We start from the raw sequence: 20,549 nt of genomic DNA on the forward strand, positions 1-20,549 counted from the left end.
CTTTATTTGCATAAAATGTCAGAAAGATCTGAGCAACTGAAACATCAATATTATAAATATAATAAATCATCAAAACTTTAATAAGACTTCTGTGTAACAAGGCCTCTTTGAGTTCAACAGTATTTCCGGCTTCAACAGTTTCTCAAAGTTTTACTGCTGGACACAAAATGTGTCCTACTTCACAGAAAAGGCCTTCCTCAGTGTACTGTGTGTGCGCTGGCAGGTTTCAAGTTTCACCTCTTGTGCAAATGGCTTGTTGGACCTTGACTGGGTTCCAGACTACAGAAGTTTTGAGGTCACAAAGTCTTGCAAGTTATAGCCAAACTTTGGACATATACTGTATCATTCTGGACAGTTCAAGCATCTAATTAACAACAACAATAACTAAAAAACTATTTCGAGCCAGTTTGCAATTGTTCTTGGTTCTTGTTTTTATATTGTTGGCTACCAAAACACGAGTTGTAGATAAACCACCATTTGTTATCATGCAACCAGTAAAGTCCAAGTCAGAAATTTTAACAATGACCTTCATTTTCATTTTAAAAGTATTAAATTTTTAAAATGAATAACCATTATTTATTTTCATGTCAACTCTTTCCCAATCTTGTAATTTCATATAGTTAATAGATAAGAGGTTTGGTTTGATAGTTTACAGTACATGACATCTCTTTTTGCGCATTGACAGAGGTGAAACAAATATCACATTTATATCTGCTATTTGTGTGAGTGTTGGTGTATTCTAGTATTTAAATGATATTAAGTGATATTCTTTGGCTTAATTTGTTCTGCAATTCTGTGTGTGCTTTATATGTTTGTGCATATTTTCCCATTCAGTGTATTTTCATGTGTGCACATAATTGAAGGAAAAAAACATACATCTGGGTTAATGCGGGTGAAAGCATTTCCAAGTGGGATTGGTACTGTTTTCGTCAAATATCTTTGTGCATCCAAAAGATGGGAACTCCTTTGGCATCCCTGTAGGGAGTTATAGTCAGAGTCTGAATGACAAGCTGCCCTGCAAGAGGAGGAAGAGGATTTGGAGGAGAAGGGCTGAATGGAGGAGGGGGAGGAAGTTGGATGGAAGTAGAAGAAGGAGAAGGAAGAGGAGGAGGAAGTTGGATGGAAGTAGAAGAAGGAGGAGGAAGAGGAGGAGGAAGTTGGATGGAAGTAGAAGAAGGAGGAGGAAGAGGAGGAGGAAGTTGGATGGAAGTAGAAGAAGGAGGAGGAAGAGGAGGAGGAGGAGGAGGAGGAGGAAAAGGTAAACTACTGGGTTGTGGTGACCCTACAACAGAAGCACCACCTGAGTCTCTGTTCCCTTGTGGTATTTGAGAGTTCATCTTTGTCCTTCTCTGCATGCTCGCGCCTTCACTCTGCATTCTGGAGAACTTTAACAGCATCTCCATGGGGACGAATGCAGTCATGGACCCTGCATTCTGCACTGGCATCGACAGCACGTAGCCAAGGTGTGCGTAGAAGTGCTGTTTGTCATGGGTGGTCAGGCACAGGCGCTTGTATCCTCGGCTTTTGGCATAGCGCTCAGCCTCCTTCATCAGAATCCGGCCATATCCCTTCCCTCGCTGCACCTTGGGCACAACCACAGATTCGATGAACAGGCTGCTGCTGTGGCCTACAACCAGGGACATCCTAACATGGCCAAGCAGCTTCTCTTTCTCTTTATGGCCCTGCAGGAGGACCAGGGAGACAGGGAACTCTGGACTAGACTTCTGAAGGGAGTGCACACGGGCAGCCTGACTTCTCTGCCACTCAGAGTTGACCAGGTCTGCACAGGGAACCAGCAAGTCTGGACGCCGGTGGATTGGAACTGCATAAATCTTATCTGGTTGTTCAGCATCTGTGTGCAGCTTCTCTTTATTTTCTCCATCAAATGTTGAGATATCATGAACTTTGTCAACATATTGACAGTCTGATGTGGAGATGGACTGAAGGTCAACATTCTGCTTCTCACCAGTCAGTGGTTTGGAATTTGTCCATGTTATTGTTTCAGACCTGTGGTGATGAGGGTTTAACTAAAGTCAGTCTTCATTCACTTCTCATGACCAAGTGTAAACTTTTAGTACATTGAACGTGCAGTTTCTCATTTTGTGGTTATCCTGATTACATCAGTCTGCTTTGCAAAACACGTGGCTTGAGAGAAGTCTAAATGAACTGGCAACTGAGAATACATATAGATTACATGTGTAGGCAACCAGCATCCTGACAGTTGCTAAGCTCAGCTCTGCTGTCCTGTAAGAGGAGACACAGATAGGAGGATAAAACTAGAGTGTTGATCTTCCACTAATCTCTTTCTATATTCTCTATTTGCACTGTAACATTTACAATCCACACCTATTGTTTCTGTAATAGACATTGCACAAAATTGACCTACAGAACATGCAATTGAGCTCAAAGGTTGGACAATTATATTCGTACCAAAAATGTTTAGAGGCAAAATCCATACTTTTTAAGTACTGTAATACAAACATTAGACATAATCATAGTTCTGCATATGATTTATGAGATATCTTGATGGCATCTTGTTCGGCTGCTCAAATTAAAAAGTAACAGCACACATACTGTGCATACAGAAGTCACTCAGAATGTAAGAGATCTTCCTCAAACATAAATATTAACACTGACTTTTAATGCATACTATCTCTCAAAAGTTTCTTGTTGGCCTTGACGCCATCTGTACAAGGCCAACAAAGCTGGGTTAGTAATTATGCATTAGTCATTTTGATTTGTATTTCATAATCATATAGCTAAACCAAGTGACTTATATTTATCTATAAAGTGATTAGTGACTACACCTGTTGAATTAGTGTAGAGAAGTAAAAAGTACAATCATTCCTGACGTTAAGTGTGGAATACAAGTATAAAACACATAGTTGATAATAGCGCCATTTTAGTAAATCCTTCACCGCAGTTGCAGACCGTATCCACTGGTTGGTCGTATGACATGACGTCATAACTTTTGAATTCCGAACGTGCCGCGTTACCTACTCAAACTGGCGCTAGTGGTACAAGTCAGAGTACACATGAGCCGTGAAACACTGGGTAACAGTGTTTGCAAGAAGAACATCTGACGTAAGACTTTGCGACGAGTTGATCACTTATGTCGCCGCAAGCCAGCTGCTTGGGTTAGTTTTACTTTTACACTGAGAGAAAGCCCCGCGTGAGCAGGGCATCAAAAAATTGGATAAAGCTCTTGTTGTTCCTCTCCACGGAAATCTTTAGTAAAAGGCGAAAGATTTATACGATTTGAAGAGAAACAAGAGTGTGCAGAATAGAGCGCAAACCCCAGAACCCCATTCTCCTCCTCGCCTTTCTCTGTTACGGTTCATCGATCGGCGTCTATAATCACACAACTTCATTCTGTGTCGACTAGTAAAAGATCATTTTATCATTGGTAACTCGATGTATCTCGACGTTTAACTGAAATTTCCTTGGAGTATTTAGACAAAAGTGGTTGCACTCGCGCAGTGCACTATGGGAACATGTCGAATATAGCCACGCCTCTGGAAGTACGATACAGTTTCGCCTGTTAAATACTGAGATATCTTATCAGAATCGTGGTTATGTGGCATCTGAACAAAGCAAGGATATTACACGTATTTAGTGTCATTCATAAATTAACTTTATTTACCTCTTTGGAGCTAAAGTTCTGCGCATGCGTAGTAAACGCTTCAGAGCCTGCGTTCGAACATGCGCGGTATCCACAAATACTAAAGTTATGCAAACTTATTTCCTCAAGTGAAACAAAATCTGATGATTAATATACCGGTAAGGACATCAACGAGTATTGTGCAGTTTACATTTCGAGCTGGATCTACTTATATACACACCTGGGTAGTTTATTGGGTGATATACTTCAAACATCACTACATATACCTGACACGCGATGCTTTTATATATTTAGGAAGATATTTGAACAGGTTACAAAACACGTGGCATTAAAAAAATTACGCCACTGGCTCCCAACCTGTTAGGGTTGTATTCTCTAACAAAGAAATCTACTGATGTCTAAGCAGATCCAAAAATTCCAGTGACAAATTCCTCGGATTAACAATTTTAACAGTTTCTAAAAAGGAGGCATAACGTTTAAAGTCCACATTGTAAATACATTGTTGAAACGAGCTTCTCTTCTTTCAGCAGACGGTAAAACCTGAGACTGACCTGAGCTGCCACTGATGCAGTATATACATGGACTATTAAAAACGGACTACTGTAATATAATGTCCTGTAAAGTACTACTTTTATTTGTTTACTATCTCAAATGGATCTAGCTGATTCAACGTATGCGCCTTGACTCAATTAAGGGCCTTAATGCAGGACTTTACTTGTAATGGATCATTTAAGTATGTCAGTAGTAATTCCACCTCTGATTCGTAAGGGGCACGCACACACTTCCTTCTTCCCACTCCTCCGCTACCATCTAAGGTAAAACTTCAAAACCGACAGTTAAGACTCGCTTCTCGCATGCTAGCTAGCTCATTTGCTAACTTATGGCTTCAACAGTGCACTCGGCCCTATAACATCGGGTATTATTAGGAGTAAACGAAACTTTGGTGTTCATAAGGGAACAAAAATCAACATTGTCGCTGGTTTTTTTCCCATGCTGAAAACGTTACCTACATGTTTCTTTCTTGTGGCTCTTCGCCGGTGCTCGTTCTCTCAGATTTCACGTGTTACACTGACGACAGGTCTGGGACCAGTTTCAATTCTCGCTAAAAGGATCTCAACGTTTGATAGGAGACAGAACAATCTGATCCACGATCAGTTATTAACCTAGAAACTTGTTTTTTTCTGTCACCGGGAATGATGCTGTTGATATTATGAGTGTAAGAGATATCTGCCTCCAGGAGGATGGGGGTGGTATTACACAAACATACATTTACAACTTAGATTTCTGTCCACACTTTGCACAATAAAAATCAGTTGTAAACTGCCTCTTAATGGTGTGGTTACATTTTCAAAACATTTTCCTTTTCATCAGAAACCTATAATGAACACCCTATGTAATATGAATTCTTATATCGCAATCTAGTACGACTCCACTACTACTACTACTAATAATAATAAACACATAGAAGAAGTAGAATTATCACCTGTCAGTTACAACCTAAAAACAGAGAAATTATACTACCTTGTAAATGTATATAGCTTAAGTTTTGTCCTGACATTATGGAAGCTTATTTATAGACAGTTGTATTTAACTATTTAGACCAGCGGTAGAGCATTGGTTTGCTATGCAGATGGCAGTGGGTTAGAATCCCACCTTGGTGCCAGTCCCAAACTCGGACAAAAATGGGAGTGTTGCGGCAGGAAGGGCATCTGGCGGAGAAACAATGCCAAATCAACATGTGGAACATGTTCTGCTGTGGCGACCCCTGAAGGGTCAATTCGGGAGCCACATATCAATGTTGCAAAGGGGTTGAATAGTGATTTCAGATAATAAATAATAAATTAGCAAAACATTTCGTAAGGAATTTTCAGTTATTATAGGTTATTGGGTGTAAATCATGGGGGAAAATAGTAGTCTTCTTTTCCTTTCGGCAGTTCCCTTTCAGGGGTTGCCACAGAGAATCATCTGCCTCCATCTAACCCTCTGCCTCCTCTTCTTTCACACCAACTAACTTCATATCCTCCCTCATTACATCCATCAATCTCCTCTTTGGTCTTCCTCTAAACCTCCTGCCTGGCAGCACCAACGAAAGCATCCTTCTGAACATGTCCAAACCACCTCAATCTGGCCTCTCTAACTTTATCTCCAAAACACCTACCATAAACTGTCTCTCTGATGTCCTCATTCTTGATCCAGTTAATCCTCGTCACTCCCAAAAAGAACCTCAACATCTTCAGCTCTGCTGCCTCCAGCTCTGCCTCCTGTCTTTTCTCCAGTGCCATTCTAAGCCGAACAGCATCGCTGGTCTCACTCAACACCTTTCCTCACATTCTTGCTGATACTCTTATCACACAACACACCTGACACTTTTTTCCACCCGTTTTAACTTGCTTGCACTCATCTCTTCACCTCTTTTCCACACTCTCTGTTGCTCTGAAACGTTGACCCTAAGTACTTAAAGTCCTGCACCTTCTTCACCTCTGCTCCCTGTAACCTCACCGTTCCCCCTGGGTCCCTCTTATTCAAACACATGTATTCTGTCTAAGCTTCATTCCTCTGTTTTCCAGAGCAGACCTCCACCTCTATAGATTTCCTTCCACCTGCTCCCTCTTCTCGCTACAAATCACGTCATCTGCAAACATCATAGTCCACGGAGTTTCCTGTCTAACCTCATCTGTCAGCCTGTCCATCACCAGAGCAAACAAAAAGGGGCTCAGAGCTGATCCTTGATGCAGACCCACCTCCACCTTGAACTCCTCAATCTGTCACACCAACAGCACACCTCACCACGGTCTTACAGCTCTCATACATGTCCTGGACCACTCTCACATACTTCTCTGCCACTTCGGACTTCCTCATACAATACCACAGCTCCTCTCTTGGCACCCTGTCATATGCTTTATCTAAATCTACCAAAACACAATGCAACTCACTATGACCTTCTCTGTACTTCTCCATCAGGTCATCTGTTGTCTCTTTCTAGGCATGAAACCATATTGCTGCTCACAAATGATGTTCACCTCTGCCCTTAGCCTAGCTTCCATTACTTTTTCCTACAACTTCATTGTTTGGCTCATGAGCTTTATTCCTCAGTAGGTGCCACAGCTCTGCACATCTCCCGCGTTCCTAAAAATCAGCACCAGTACACTTCTCCTCCATTCCTTAAGCATCCCCTCACTCTCCAAGATCTTGTTAAAGAAACTAGTCAGAAACTCTACTGCCTCCTCTCCCAGACACTTCCATACTTACACAGGTATGTCATCAGGACCAACTTCCTTTCCACTCTTCATCCTCTTCAACGTCCTCCTCATTTCACTCTTACTAATCTTTGCCACATCCAGCTTCACACCAGTCACCTCTTCTACTCTATGTTCTCTTTCATTTTCCTCATTCATCAACTCTTCAAAGTTTCCTTCCATCTTCCCATCACACTCCTGGCACCTGTCAGTACATTTCCATCCTTATCTTTAATCACCCTTTGTATCTGCACATCCTTCCCATCTTTCTGCCTCAACAACCTGTACAAATCCACCTCTCCCTCCTTAGTGTCCAACCTAGCATACAAGTTCTCATATGCTCTTTGTTTGGCCTTTGCCACCTCTACCTTCACATTAAGCTGCAACTCCCTGTAGTCCTGTCTACTCTCTTCAGTCCCCTCAGTGTCCCACTTCTTCTTAGCTAACCTATTTCTCTGTATACACTCCTGAACTTCCTTGTTCCACCACCAAGTCTCCTTGTCCACTTTCTTCTTTCCAGATAACACACAGAGTACCCTCCTACCTGTCTCCCTGATCACATTAGCAGTACTTGTCCAATCATCTGAAAGCCCCTTCAGACCACCCAGAGTCTGTCTCAGTACCTCTGTGAAAAACTACACAACATTCTTCCTTTTTCAACTTCCACCACTTCGTCCTCTGCTCTGACTTAGTCCTCATCTCCCTCACCACCAGAGTCAGTTTACAAACCACCATTCTGTGTTGTCTGGCTACACTCTCTCCTACCAATACTTTGCAGTCTCTGATCTCTTTCAAGTTACTTCGGCATAACATATAGTTCACCTGAGTGCTTCTACCTCCGCTCTTATATGTCACCCTATGTTCCTCTTTGCAAAGTCTACCACCATCTGTCCTTGTGTGTTCCTGTCCTGAAGACCAAACCTGCCCATCACATTCTCATCACCTCTGTTTCTTCACCAATGTGACCATTGAAATCTTCGCCAGTCACCACTCTCTCACCTCTGGGGATTCTCTGCATCACTTCATCTAACTCACTTCAGAATTCCTCCTTCTCTAACTCACATTTCTACCTGTGGGGCATAACCACTAACATTGAACATCACACTTTCAATTTCCAAAGTGGCAAAACAACTTGAACCCTCTCCTAAGCTTCGAGCCTTGCTACCTTTCCACCTGGCCTCCTGGACACACAGTATATCGGTGGGGGTGGCTGTTAACCCAGGCCCCGACTGATCCGGTATGGGAGTCATTTTCAATGTGAAAGTCATGTCTCGCATGTTTAATTTGCCATGTGTTTTACGTTGGATGCCCTTCCTGACACAACCCTTAGCATTTATCGATACTTGGGACTGGCACAAGAAGACACTGGCTTGTGTCCCCTTGCGGTTGCATTCAGGGGGGAAAATATTAATTTTCCAAATAAAATGAAATCTACAACAGCAATAAACTTTTGCAATAAACACAAGGTGATGTAAATACCTTATCAAGTAAATGTAAGAGCCCTGAAAAAACATTATTCATTATGTTAAAACATAATGAATTCATTCATTAATTGAATCATGACTACCAGCGTAGCTACATTCCTAAAAGTTATGTGCACTGTAACTATTGTAGAATGTGGCCTTTGGAAAAGTTACAACAAAATAATGTGCTAAAAAAGGCAATTTTACCAGATAACAGTTGAGACTTACAACTGAATATTGCAAGCTACCATGCAAACACCGTGTCCTGTTTTGCAGTTTAATTTTGTGAATACCCTGCATATTTGCACATCTAAAAATAAAAAAGGCCTGTCACAAACAATGCACTCTTAGCTGAGAAATTAAATACAGGCAAGATGTTAACAAAATGTTTGCTTTATTTTTTCTTTTTTTTCCCAGGACAACTCATTCAAGGATAATCAAGGAGAAATAAGCACTAATATTTTTAATAGAATTTTGTTTTTACATTTTGTCAGAGATGGATGGTTAATTTTATCATAATTGGTCAAAGTAAAACAAAAACATAATAAATGAATATATAATAATACATTAATAATTAATTCAATACAATGAAGTGTGGCATCAATGATAGAATAACAATGGCCCAGAAAACATAGGGTTGTTATTGTTTTCACTGCTTCTTCTGTGGTACTGCAATAATCACCAGCACTAACTCAACTCAATCAACAACAGTAGAGGAAGAAATGGAGCACGCACACAAAGTTCTGCACCCCGGCCTCCCAAAGAGGAAACACTTTTTTTAATTTAAATAATATTTTATCAAAGCTTCTGTCTTTTATATTCATAAAACATTTCTAAAACGTATCTGTCTTCTTTAAAGTTTTCTCTCTTTTTTGCATTTTTGAATTATTTTCCTTTTGAGAGATTTTTAAAGTTTTTTTGTCTCCATTTTACCACAATGTGTCCGTTTTTGCAAACGTGGTTGCCTATGTGTTTGAGTTTCTGTATCTGTACGTGTGTGTGTGTGTGTGTGTGTGTGTGTGTTGATGTGTCCTTGGCTGAAGTTCGATGAAATTTTTAATGGGCGTTTTCTGTGTTTTTTGTCCTTACACTGCTTTACCTGTATTAAGGTCATCGCAGCAAAGACAGACATACTGAGAGGTTTAAGCTGGCTCAAGCAACAAGGTGTGTGGCCTTGAGCTAATTCTGAGTGTGTGTGTGTGTGTGTGTGTGTGTGTGTGTGTGTGTGTGTGTGTGTGTGTGTACAAGTAAGCTTATCCAGGAGTGTATTGAGCTAGTATGTGCACAACGGTGAGTTGACTAATTGAAGTGGGCATCTCTCAGTGCCTAAATAGGTGTCAGTGTAAATGTGTGTGAGAGAGAGATTATGTTTATACTGTTTGCACATATGAAATTGGTGTATGTTTCATGGCTGTTTTATTATGAGTCTAAACAGCATGAGAGGATGTATGTATGTATGTGTGTGTGTTTGGGTGCATTCGCATGTGCATGTGTGTGTGAGATAGAAGGCACGGAGGGTGGTGTGGGAGGCTCAGTCTCTCAGGTCCATGCTAGAGCCGAACAGGGCCACCAACTGCTCCTCATAATGAGCAATGTTCCTCTTCATGATCTCTTTACAGGAGCCCAAGAGGCGCTCAAATGCTTGCACATCTATTACTGCAGAGAGAGAGAGAGAGACACAGATGTTAGTCAAGTCTGTGTACACTGATTTGAGTTGATTAGTCAGTAGGATGCAACAACAAATTACATTTGTCATCCCATATACACGGCTACAGTCTCTGCAAACATAAGGCATCATATAACATAATGAAAACATGAAACCAGCAGGTGATAGATGTGTCCAGTGTTCAGCCCATAGGAAAATGGCGTAAAAATCAGAATTAAACTAGTTTGTACACAAGAGAAGTGGACTAAAGACACATTAAACTATAAAAGCATTTAGTTTTCTGTACATCGACACCCCAATCCATACATTCTGCTTTTCCTCTTAGTATCGAAACTGAAACAAACCTTTGAATTATCTCTAACATGTTTTAGGTTTACTTTCTGCTTACACACTTTTAGATACTGCATGGTCAAATTGTTCTAACAGGTTCACAGGGAACCCTTATTTTTATTTACAGATTCAACACGACAGGAAAAATAATAAAGTACAACAGGCAGTGTGTTGCTGCAGTACAGTTGAGTGATGTAGTTCCCTGCAAACAAACTGAAAACTGTTTTTGTTCCTGTACTGTTACTACTTTAAGCAAATAATATACTGAAAAGCATACAGGTAGACTGTATAGGTAGTTAATACTGAAGGGGAGAAAATGAGATAGTAAAAGGCACAAGACTAAATTACACTACATTTACCATGAAAAAAATAGCAACCTGTGTGAATAAACAAATAAAAGCTGTTCTATTAGAGCTATAAAAGCATACGCAGATTACACAGCAGAGACAGAAGGTGACAGAGAAACATAACCAGCTGCTACAAATCCTGCGTTTTTTTTTTCAAAAGTGAAGAGCGGCTTATCTACAGTGGGGCCTTAAAGAGTGCACCCACTTTAAAAGGGAAATAATTACAGTAGAGCCTTCAATTAGCAAAAATACGAGGTCATGACAAATGAGATCAAGAGACAAATCGTGAATTCATCAATACTCAAATGGCTCTTGATATGTCATGACAAACTGCTTGTCATTATTTCCTACAAGCAAAAATAATATAGGCATTGTTGTAGGACTAAGTGGTTTAAGTATGTTGGTAGAGTTGAAAGAATACTATAATCAAATTCCACTATTGCATTTCCTGACACTGGCATTAGCATCAGTGCTAACAGACAGCTTAAATGAGTATATCAAAGTCTGTTTTTCTTACCCAAACACTTGACATCACCCACTGCGTAGGCTGAGGCGGCCCGGGGCTTGTTAGTGACCAAGGCCAGCTCCCCAAAGTACTGACCCCTGCTACAGCGTGTTATCTCCACCTCTGCATTGTCTGCGTGGCCTGCCTTCGTCTGCAGAGACGGGGAAGAGGACAGGAGAGAAAAGTGGAACAAAGCACGGGGCAGATTTAAAGGTTAGGAACCACTGAGCACCTAATTCTTTCTCTGCGAGAAGCACTCTGCATCTGAGCGGACACTTGTTATTTCCGCTGTTGCTAGGCAAGTAACACTTTTGTGCTCGGGTGGTTTTTAATGTATTGTGTGGGTTGTCATTTTCAAAATGTGCTGCACAGCTACTACGTGAAAAAAAACAAAAAAACAAAACATAAATCTGCTATTATATTCATGCATATTTTAAATACACTTTTAGAATATCCAACAGCCTCTGAGAAGAACTATACCCTGCCTTCCATCTATATGATTTGGCATTCTGTTAACTTACTAGGTCTTATTTTCATCTGAAACAATAGAAAAATGTAGAGTAGAACTGAAGGGGAAAATTACAATCTCCTATGTGGGTTGTACTGTTCAATAAATTTACCTCTACAGTTAAATCCTTGAATTAACACTGGTGCAATGAAAGAAATTGAGGAAGGCAAGCAGAAGCATCTTACTTTACTCTTCATCATGATCTTGACCTCCCCAGATTCTACAATGTAGAAGCAGTCAGCCTTGTCTCCCTGAGGAGAAACATAACATCACAAGTTATAATTACACGGAAAAATATGTATTGTATATAAATGGCTAACCCTAATAAATAGCAATGTTTGTGTTATGTACATTGACAAGGAAAGTTTGGAAACACAACTGAATCCAAACGTTTTCTTGGCAGTGTACACGTGAATATACATAAGATTTATTCATGTGGTACCTGTGTAATGATGCGTTCACCATCTGAGAACTGCTTTGCTCCTAATACATCCACTATCTTCATCCTCTCTGTTGGCTGGACAGAGAAAATAGGGAGAAATACAGGTGGGCTGACATAAACAATGACAAAATTGTGGGGGTAAAGAGTTTCACTTAAAGCCACTGAGAATATTTATTTAACAACAATTGACTCACCTCAAGTGATTTGAGTAAGGGCACAGACTCAATGAAACACTCGTACGTCCTCCTCTTCTTGGCATTGTTCTTCACAATGAGTCTACGAAATGTGGCTCGGTCCTAGGAAAAAAAGTCACAACACCCTAAAACAGTGACTGCTGCTGGTCATCCTCTTGTTGGCCACAGGGAGGAGCTGCAGCAGCAAAAGCATACAACGTTTGAGCAGAACCCTTGCTCCATTCACATATAACAGGGTTTCATTGTTAACAGGCCTGAGCATCACAGCTCAATGTAAATGTATTTGGGGACCTAACTGTACCCAACCTTCTGACACTATGGTCGTTAAGAGACCACTAGAGAAAAGTGGAGTTTAAAATTAAGCTTCTGTGAATTGAAAAAGGTGAAACTCACAGATGGAAATTAAAAAAAACAGAACATTAGAAAATGTGGTAGTAATGTTTCGGTAGTCATGTTTCATTTTTAGTTGGCATGTGTTTTATGTCTGATGCCCTTCTTGACACAACCCTCTGCATTTATTCAGACTTGGGACTGGCACAAGAAGATAGCCTGGGATTTCTATAAACCCATTATTTGAAGAGTAGCAGCAGAGTGTCACACGTTTAACTGTCTGGTTTTGGTGTTCATGTGTGTGTGTTTGTGTGAAAGAGTGAAAGAGAGAGAGAGAGCGAGAGAGATTTAACATTCTTACCAGTCCCCACAGTGCCCCCTCCTGGGTGGCAATGATGGTGGCGGCACGTGGCGTGTTGTACATTAGTGCCAGCTCCCCGAAGCTGCCCTTATTGTCATACTGACCCACACATTTTCCTGATACCACTATGTCATACACACCCCTGGAGATTTAGAGAGATTGGGAATTGGGGGGGGGGGGGAGATAAAAAGGAAAAATAATTAACAGCAGCATAGAAGAAGCAAGAATTAAATCCAAAAAGGAAAAATAGAAAATAAACTAGAGTAACTTATTTATTTAAAAGAGAATATTGGTATGTTGTTCTTTAAGCTACTGAATAGTTTGAATAAACAAATACTTGAGATTATCTATAGCCTATTCATGTGCAAGTCCTTCACTTGCGTATATAAAAGTGATGGCAAATTTACTTAACAATATTACATATTTGCATGTAAAGAACTAACACGTTTGTTATGGTTTACATGATGCTGACAGACTAGCAGCCCTGACTCCACCTCCCCTTCTCTGTCTGTACTGTACAAGGATTAAACCTAGTGAAGGTAATTTGCAGGGCTGTTGCTCGCCAGGATTAACTAGTCATTTTAGAGAGCCAGTCCTCCCACTGGCTGTGTAGTGGGGCTTAGACCCTTGTTACTGGAGTATTAATTCAGTATCACTGGATTAGCATGACGATGGGGATGATGATCACTTGTGTCATTGACTGGCTGAATGCAGTTAAACAAGACGATCTATGTGCTTATTCTCTTTATCCAAGAGATGTGAACACTAGGTCCTAGATATCTTTTACATAACAAATTTGCTTGATCCAAGAGGAATAGAACTAAAAAAAAGATAATATGATTGGTGTACTTGAAAGTGTGCCACTGTAGCCTGAAAATAAATGTATTTTAATTCCTGCACTGACAGGATGTGAAAACAATAAGGATTTTCTTTGCCAATTTGACCCCTGAGCAAAAGGTTTTTTTTAACTTCTTGTGAGAGAAGTTGGAACATCTCACTATCTACAAAATAAATCTGTCTTGGGGGCCAAGCTTCTCAGTGATGGGTAAACACCCAAGATAATTCAGCTTTTTATAAAAATGCAAGCATTAAATCTGTAACAAACAGACTACTGCAAGATCAAGTGACTTTTCATTTTCAAAGTAATGACAACAACATTAATTGTATATTCAAATGAACAGAATACTGCAGCAAAACATGCCACTGTATATTTAGCCCCTCATGCTGCTGGTTTTAAGTCATTCAGAAGAGTGTGCTTTATTATATTGTGGCACCCAGGCCTGTTATATATTTAAAGCGTACAGCTTTACTTTCATTCTCAATTGAAATCTCCAAATTGTCAAGATTCATCTCAGCAGAGGCAGTGGCTAGCCTTAACAATACAGGAATTCCAACATAAATGGGAACATGCATTCATAAATGGCATCTGAGTTCAATGACATAAGTGGAAACACTTAAACAATGTCTTATTGGGTCCTGTTTTCTTTCCTGCTTTTCTTTTTCTATTGATGTTTATCCCTTTATCTTTGTGTCCATGGTCACACCCCACCCTGCTGGTGACATCAGTACCCACCTATGCTTTTTACAAGCCAGGGAAAAACTCCAGCATAGTGTATGATCAGGCAGGCATATGGCTCTTAACGGTCTTGTTTCATGTCAGGGAATACGCTATGTGTGCTCCATCTGCATGTATGTTGCTCCATCTGCATGTATGTTGCAGATGGAAAGTTAGCACACAAGTGGAAATAAACTGCTCGGCTAAACTAATACGTGTCATATCAACAGAACAGAAACTAGAGTAATATATGACTATGATATGTATATATGACCACCAGCCAAACATTGGTGAGACCTTAGTCCCTTTGGCAGCAGCCATTAAAACCTGCTAGAATTTACTATGTTAGAACTAAAATATGCAACTTAAGAACGGGCTTCAACAAGACAATCCACCGAGCCTTCCTCTACCAGTTCATTTTACACTGCAAAGACCCAAATATGGTATCAACTGCAGCTTGATGCATATTTATACGCATAAAGTCAAAAACACATCTGTGTTACAGATTAGAATAAGCAGAATCATTTAACTCGGTCTGCAACTTGCAACACTGCTTTTCCAGCCCAGGAAACAATCATTTTCAAAAGGCCTTTGTACACAGCAGCACTTTATCTTACCAATATGAGAGGAAAAACACACACCTTTGTACATCTGTACAGTATCACACATACACACCACCAATAATCATAAACAGTCTAATGACACCTAACCCCTACTATGAGGCCAGCAAACTGTCCACAAGGATTTTAATGACCTACTTTATTATTCGCAACATTTAAATACAACACCCATGTAATTATAACCCCCCTTTGAGAAACATCTTAGTTTTTGTTAACATCATGAGATTCCGCTGTGTGGTCATTTGTGATTAAACTGCCTTAAATGCTCAGTTGTTTTTAATGGTTTTCACTCCTGTGTATGTAAAGAAGCTTCTTTTTATACAATAAATTCAAACCCTCACATATGCAAACAGGTGTCATCATCTTTAGCCTCATGTATCTGAACAAAGAAATTGACCCAGTGTTATTGACAACAGGGTGCCTGCCTCCTACCTCTCTATAACGTAGAAATTGTCTCCATCGTCTCCCTGGTCGATGACGTGCTCCTGGGGCTGAACCAGTAACTCAAACATGGCGTCCAGCACCTGTGAGAACTGCTCCTAGATAGGAAGCATGAGGAAGGAAATCAGGAACAGATGAGAATTTCAACAAGCAGCTCAACGTACCATCCACAAGACAAAATGTGACTAATTATGACGTTCTTTATGTTTTACAAGAAACACTATCCATGACTGTATTGCTGTCTCTTAGGTTTAAGTCCATCATAAAGTCCTATTTATACTGTAGACACCAACTGAACAATTAACAATAGAAACAGAAATAGGTTTTACAGTGTACAATTTATATTTAACCATGTCTTTTCAGCCAGAGCATACACAGAGAAATCCGATATAACAATGTCGCAGAGACAAATGATTTAAAAAATGCCTTTAGAACAGGCAAGACACCCTATTGATGGCCAGACATGGAAGAGTAAAGTCATGTCATACACTTAATGACCACAACGCAAACTCCTGTACTCAGTTAGTCATCTCAACAAACAAATAAATAAATAAAAATTCATACAGGTTACATGTATAAGTGAATTGTTAATGAACACTGGGGCTGTTTTTATATTCAGCTCACAAATAAGAAACTTTCTGCATTGTTATATGCCTTCCTGTGTGTGATCATGTGTGTTTATAAGTTTTATTTACCTGATCTAGTGTTTTGAAGAGTAGGATGTCTCGACATGCCTCCTGCAGTCTGCAGCGCTGTTCGTCTGTTTTTGGGTGAACAACTCTTGGTTCTGTGTCTTCATCGTCATCATCTGGGTTGAACGCTTCTGCACAAACTAGGAGACATATAACCTCACTTTACACACACAGCAATAACATGTCCTTTGTGATTATACTGCAATGGTCAAATAATGCAGGTAACGAAGTATTTATAAAAGTACCAGTAACAAAGAAGAAGATGAGGAAGGTGTGTTCATAGGCAGAAAGAGAAGAGGAAAGCCAAGACTGTAGGACTGACAGTAGGGACTTTGAATGTTGGGACTATGACAGGGAAGGCTAGACATGGTTGACATGATGCAGAGAAGGAAAGTGAATAAACTGTGTATCCAGGAGACCTAGTGGAAAGGTAGCAAAGCTTGAACCTTAGGAGCAGGGTTTAAGTCGTTTTACCATGGGTCAGATAGGAAGAGAAACTGAGTAGGAGTTATCCTGAAAGAGGAGTTTTTTTAGGAATATTCTAGAGATGAAAAGAGTATCAGACAGGTTGATGAGTCTGAAGCTGGAAATTGAAGGAGTGATGTTCAATGTTCTTAGTGGTTATTCACTACAGTTAGGATGTGAGTTAGGAGAGAAGGAGAAATTCTGAAGTGAGTTAGATGAAGTGATGACGAGCATCCCCAGAGGTGAGAGAGTGGTGACTGGTGATGATTTCAATGGTTCCTGTTGGTGAAGGAAACAGAGGTGATGAGAATGTGATGGGCAGGTTTGGTCTTCAGGACAGGAACACAGAAGGACAGATGGTGGTAGACTTTGCAAAGAGGATGGAAATGGCTGTAGTGAACACTTTCTTCCAGAAGAGGCAGGAACATAGGGTGACGTATAAGAGCGGAGGTAGAAGCACTCAGGTAAACTACATCTTATGTCAATGTTGTAAGCTGAAAGAAATCAGTGACTGCAAAGTATTGCTCGGGGAGAGTGTCCCAGTCAACACAGGATGGTGGCGTGTACAATGACTCTGGTGGTGAGGAAGATGAAGAGGACTAAGGCAGATCAGAGGACGAAATGGTGGAAGTTGAAAAAGGAAGAATGTTGTGTAGTTTTCAGGGAGGAACTGAGACAGACTATGGGTGGAAAGGAGATGCTTTCAGATGACTGGACAAGTACTGCTAATGTGATCAGGGAGACAGGTAGGAGGGTACTCTGTGTGTTATCTGGAAAGAGGAAAGCGGACAAGGAGACTTGGTGGTGGAACAAGGAAGTTCAGGAGTGTATACAGAGAAAGAGGTTAGCTAAGAAGAAGTGGGACACTGAGGGGACTGAAGAGAGTAGACAGGACTACAGGGAGTTGCAGCTTAATGTGAAGGTAGAGGTGGAAAAGGCCAAACAAAGACCATAAGAGGACTTGTATGCTAGGTTGAACACTAAGGAGGGAGAGGTGGATTTGTACAGGTTGTCGAGACAAGGAGATAGAGATGAAAAGGATGTGCAGCAAAATAGGGTGATTAAAGATAAGGATGAAAATGTACTGACAGGTGCCAGGAGTGTGATGGGAAGATGGAACTTTAAAGTGTTGATGAATGAGGAAAATTAAAGTGAACAAAAAGTGGAAGAGGTGACTGGTGTGGAGCAGGAAGTAGCAAAGATTAGTAAGAGTGAAGTGAGGAGGATGTTGAAGAGGATGAAGAGTGGAAAGGAAGTGGAAAGAAGTCTTTTCCTTCATTTGCAAGACAGATACAGAAGAAAAAGAACGGTAACAACCATGACCACAAGCCAGCTAACAGATTGCACATAGTTCCACTAGTAACAACCTTGTTAATTTACAAGTACAACAAAATGTTCACTGTGTTTACTGTCTAAAGGACAGGCTGACATTCACTACTTATGACAGCATTTATATGGTGTAACATCTTTTCACAGTTACTGCACTTGAGTCAGGCAAAGCTATGGGATCAACAATTCGACACTAAACTACTAATAGCAGCAGTAACAAAAATATTTGTTTCCATACAAAATATATCCATATCAGAAAATCAATTTAATATGGTGGAACACGACAGTTAAAACATTTCTGGACAAAAAGTAGACAAAAAAATGCAAACAGTGTGAAGAGGCCTAAATTTTGTGTTTCTTTACACCTCTCGTTTTGAACACATGCAAACAGACAAGCACATACAAAAACACACAAAGCCATACATTTCAGGTAAATCTTTCTGCACATACACACATACAGTTCCCAAAATACAAAAAAAGGTAAACGGTTACACAAGCAGAGGCCCAAAGCAGAGAGGAAAATATTGTATAACAGAAAATGTGGCAATGGCCTGGAGGAGAAGGAAGCAAGGACATCATAACTGCAGGATGCCGAGGAAGCCAAAAGGTAAGGAAAGTATACACAAACAGAGACACCTTTTACCATAGTGGGTACAATATTGACAGTCCTTGCTAAACGTCTACATATCCCAGTTTTATCCAGCTCTATGTAAAGCACTTCTCACATGGCACTTACATACACTCACTCACACTGTGGTATGTATGCATGCATACATGTATGTGAGAGAGAGAGCGCGCGAGAGAGAGAGAGCGAGAGAGAGAACGAGAGCGAGAGAGAGAACGAGAGCGAGGGAGAGAGAGCTAGAGAGAGCAAGAGAGAGACAGAGAGAGAGAGAATGAGAGAATATGAGTCTTATCTCAGCATTCCTACCAATCATGTTTGGAGCAGTGTGTCTTCTGAAGTGTTAAATGATCAGTCAATATTAATGTGAGTTGCTTAGAAGTAAAAGCAAAAATCATTCATGGGTTTTCAGTATGATGCACAGATATTCAACTTTGAGGGTGTTCTTCTTCTATGAACACAACTTCATCAGTCCGGGAAGGCACATCTACCATGACTAGATCAAGTTGCTGGAATATGATTTTTTTTAGTTTCCCCCATGCTGCCATAGCCTCGATCCAACTTTTGGCAGGATGACAGGATACCAAAATACCCATCAACAAACAAGCTGTTTGAGAGTCTGTGTTCTGTTTACAAGCCCAGTTCAGTTAAATGGGTCAGTTTCCAATCTAACGTGTAAATGTGTCAAAAATAAACAAACAAATAAACAAAATAGATAATTGTGGCCAATGTTATTATGTAGGAAATTACTGATTTAATTCTCCCTCACTATAGTGTATGTCTTTTTGTACTTCTATATTACAACAAACATAGAGATCCAGTCTTCAAATTTCTCGTCTAAAAGTCAAATACTTCTACATTGAAAAAAGCTGCCTGAACATTTTTCTAAAGTATTTCTTTTTAAAATGCAAAAGCAGTGCCAAATTTGTGGTTCCACACAACCTTATCAGGCAGTTAATTTTTTTCTCACTATCAAAAAACTCTATATATCAGAAGTCTATCCAAAAAATTAATACAAAAAAAAAAAAAAAAAAAAAAAAAAAAAAAAAAAAAAAAAAAAAAAAAAAAAAAAAGCTGCCTATACTCCTAGACTTTAAACAGACTCAAGCTTTACCTGGAAGTGATAAGAAGAGACGACAATAGCAGCAACTCACCAAATTGTGTTCTGTGTCAGAGTGACCAAAATCAAAGAAATCCCAAAGGTCACAAACAACATCCAAACAAGTACGGGATACTATAATATTTACCAGTTGGCTAAAAATTGTCCAACACTGATATCTAGTGTCACAACTTTACATTAACCCATCTATTCTAAAAATTAACTTCCTGAACCCACAGGCAGCATTGTTATGCCCAGTGTAACAGGTGTTTGGAAAAGAAAAATACTCCAGAGTGTAGCACATACAGAGGTTTTTCCTACTCTCAGAAAACAATCTTGTTCAACAATCTTGAAATCTTGTCAACACAAGTAAAAAAAAAGGGAAAGTATTCTTCTAATACACATTTGCCCAAAAAACAAACAAAAAAAACTAACTTTGAAACTCTTCTTCCCACATCAGAACTGCATGTTAACAAATTAACAGCACATACTCTAAAACCAATCTTTACGATGCTGCTGTATAAACAGCCAAGTCAACAGTAACAGCAGAAGTGCGGTAAAGATAAACATCAGCTTACACACCTAGGACATAATCAAAGTGCAGCGCTCTGTGACGGCTGACGACATTCAATTACTCAAATGTAAACACTAGACGGGTACAACCAAGCGTGAGAAAACATAAGCACAGTAGACACATCAGACGATCACAGGCGCCAAAACAG

General features: G+C 40.0%; 2 protein-coding genes and 1 non-coding gene across 5 annotated transcripts in view; all 3 read right to left on the reverse strand.

The window, feature by feature from the left end:
• Positions 1–67: 67 nt before the first annotated feature.
• On the reverse strand, positions 68–5,009 carry LOC137139090 (N-alpha-acetyltransferase 80). 2 transcript variants are annotated; one of them, XM_067525838.1, is made up of 2 exons: positions 4,633–4,958; positions 68–2,007 (listed from the first exon to the last, which is right to left on the reverse strand). In XM_067525838.1, coding segments are annotated over exons 1-2 (1,080 nt in total). In that variant the 5' UTR covers positions 4,635–4,958; the 3' UTR covers positions 68–929. The 2 variants fall into 2 exon arrangements, 1 of the variants encoding a protein (XP_067381939.1); XR_010916269.1 differs by having other exon boundaries at positions 1,890–2,244; positions 4,633–5,009.
• Positions 3,165–3,277, reverse strand: LOC137140348 (U5 spliceosomal RNA). The gene has a single exon (XR_010916447.1). It is a non-coding gene; the product is annotated as a U5 spliceosomal RNA (small nuclear RNA).
• A 3,689-nt stretch (positions 5,010–8,698) lies between the features above and the next one.
• Positions 8,699–20,549, reverse strand: part of prkar2aa (protein kinase, cAMP-dependent, regulatory, type II, alpha A) — a 39,572-nt gene continuing 27,721 nt past the window's right edge. For both annotated transcript variants that reach the window (XM_067525850.1, XM_067525849.1), the window contains exons 4-11: positions 16,316–16,452; positions 15,612–15,718; positions 13,005–13,146; positions 12,314–12,415; positions 12,120–12,194; positions 11,863–11,928; positions 11,182–11,320; positions 8,699–9,977 (exon numbers count right to left, since the gene is read on the reverse strand). In XM_067525850.1, coding sequence (XP_067381951.1) covers positions 9,853–9,977; positions 11,182–11,320; positions 11,863–11,928; positions 12,120–12,194; positions 12,314–12,415; positions 13,005–13,146; positions 15,612–15,718; positions 16,316–16,452 — 893 coding nt within the window. In that variant the 3' untranslated portion in view covers positions 8,699–9,852. The remainder of the gene's footprint in view (positions 9,978–11,181; positions 11,321–11,862; positions 11,929–12,119; positions 12,195–12,313; positions 12,416–13,004; positions 13,147–15,611; positions 15,719–16,315; positions 16,453–20,549) is intronic.

This window comes from Channa argus, chromosome 13 (assembly GCF_033026475.1).
Source record: "Channa argus isolate prfri chromosome 13, Channa argus male v1.0, whole genome shotgun sequence".
Classification (NCBI taxonomy): Eukaryota; Metazoa; Chordata; class Actinopteri; order Anabantiformes; family Channidae; genus Channa; species Channa argus.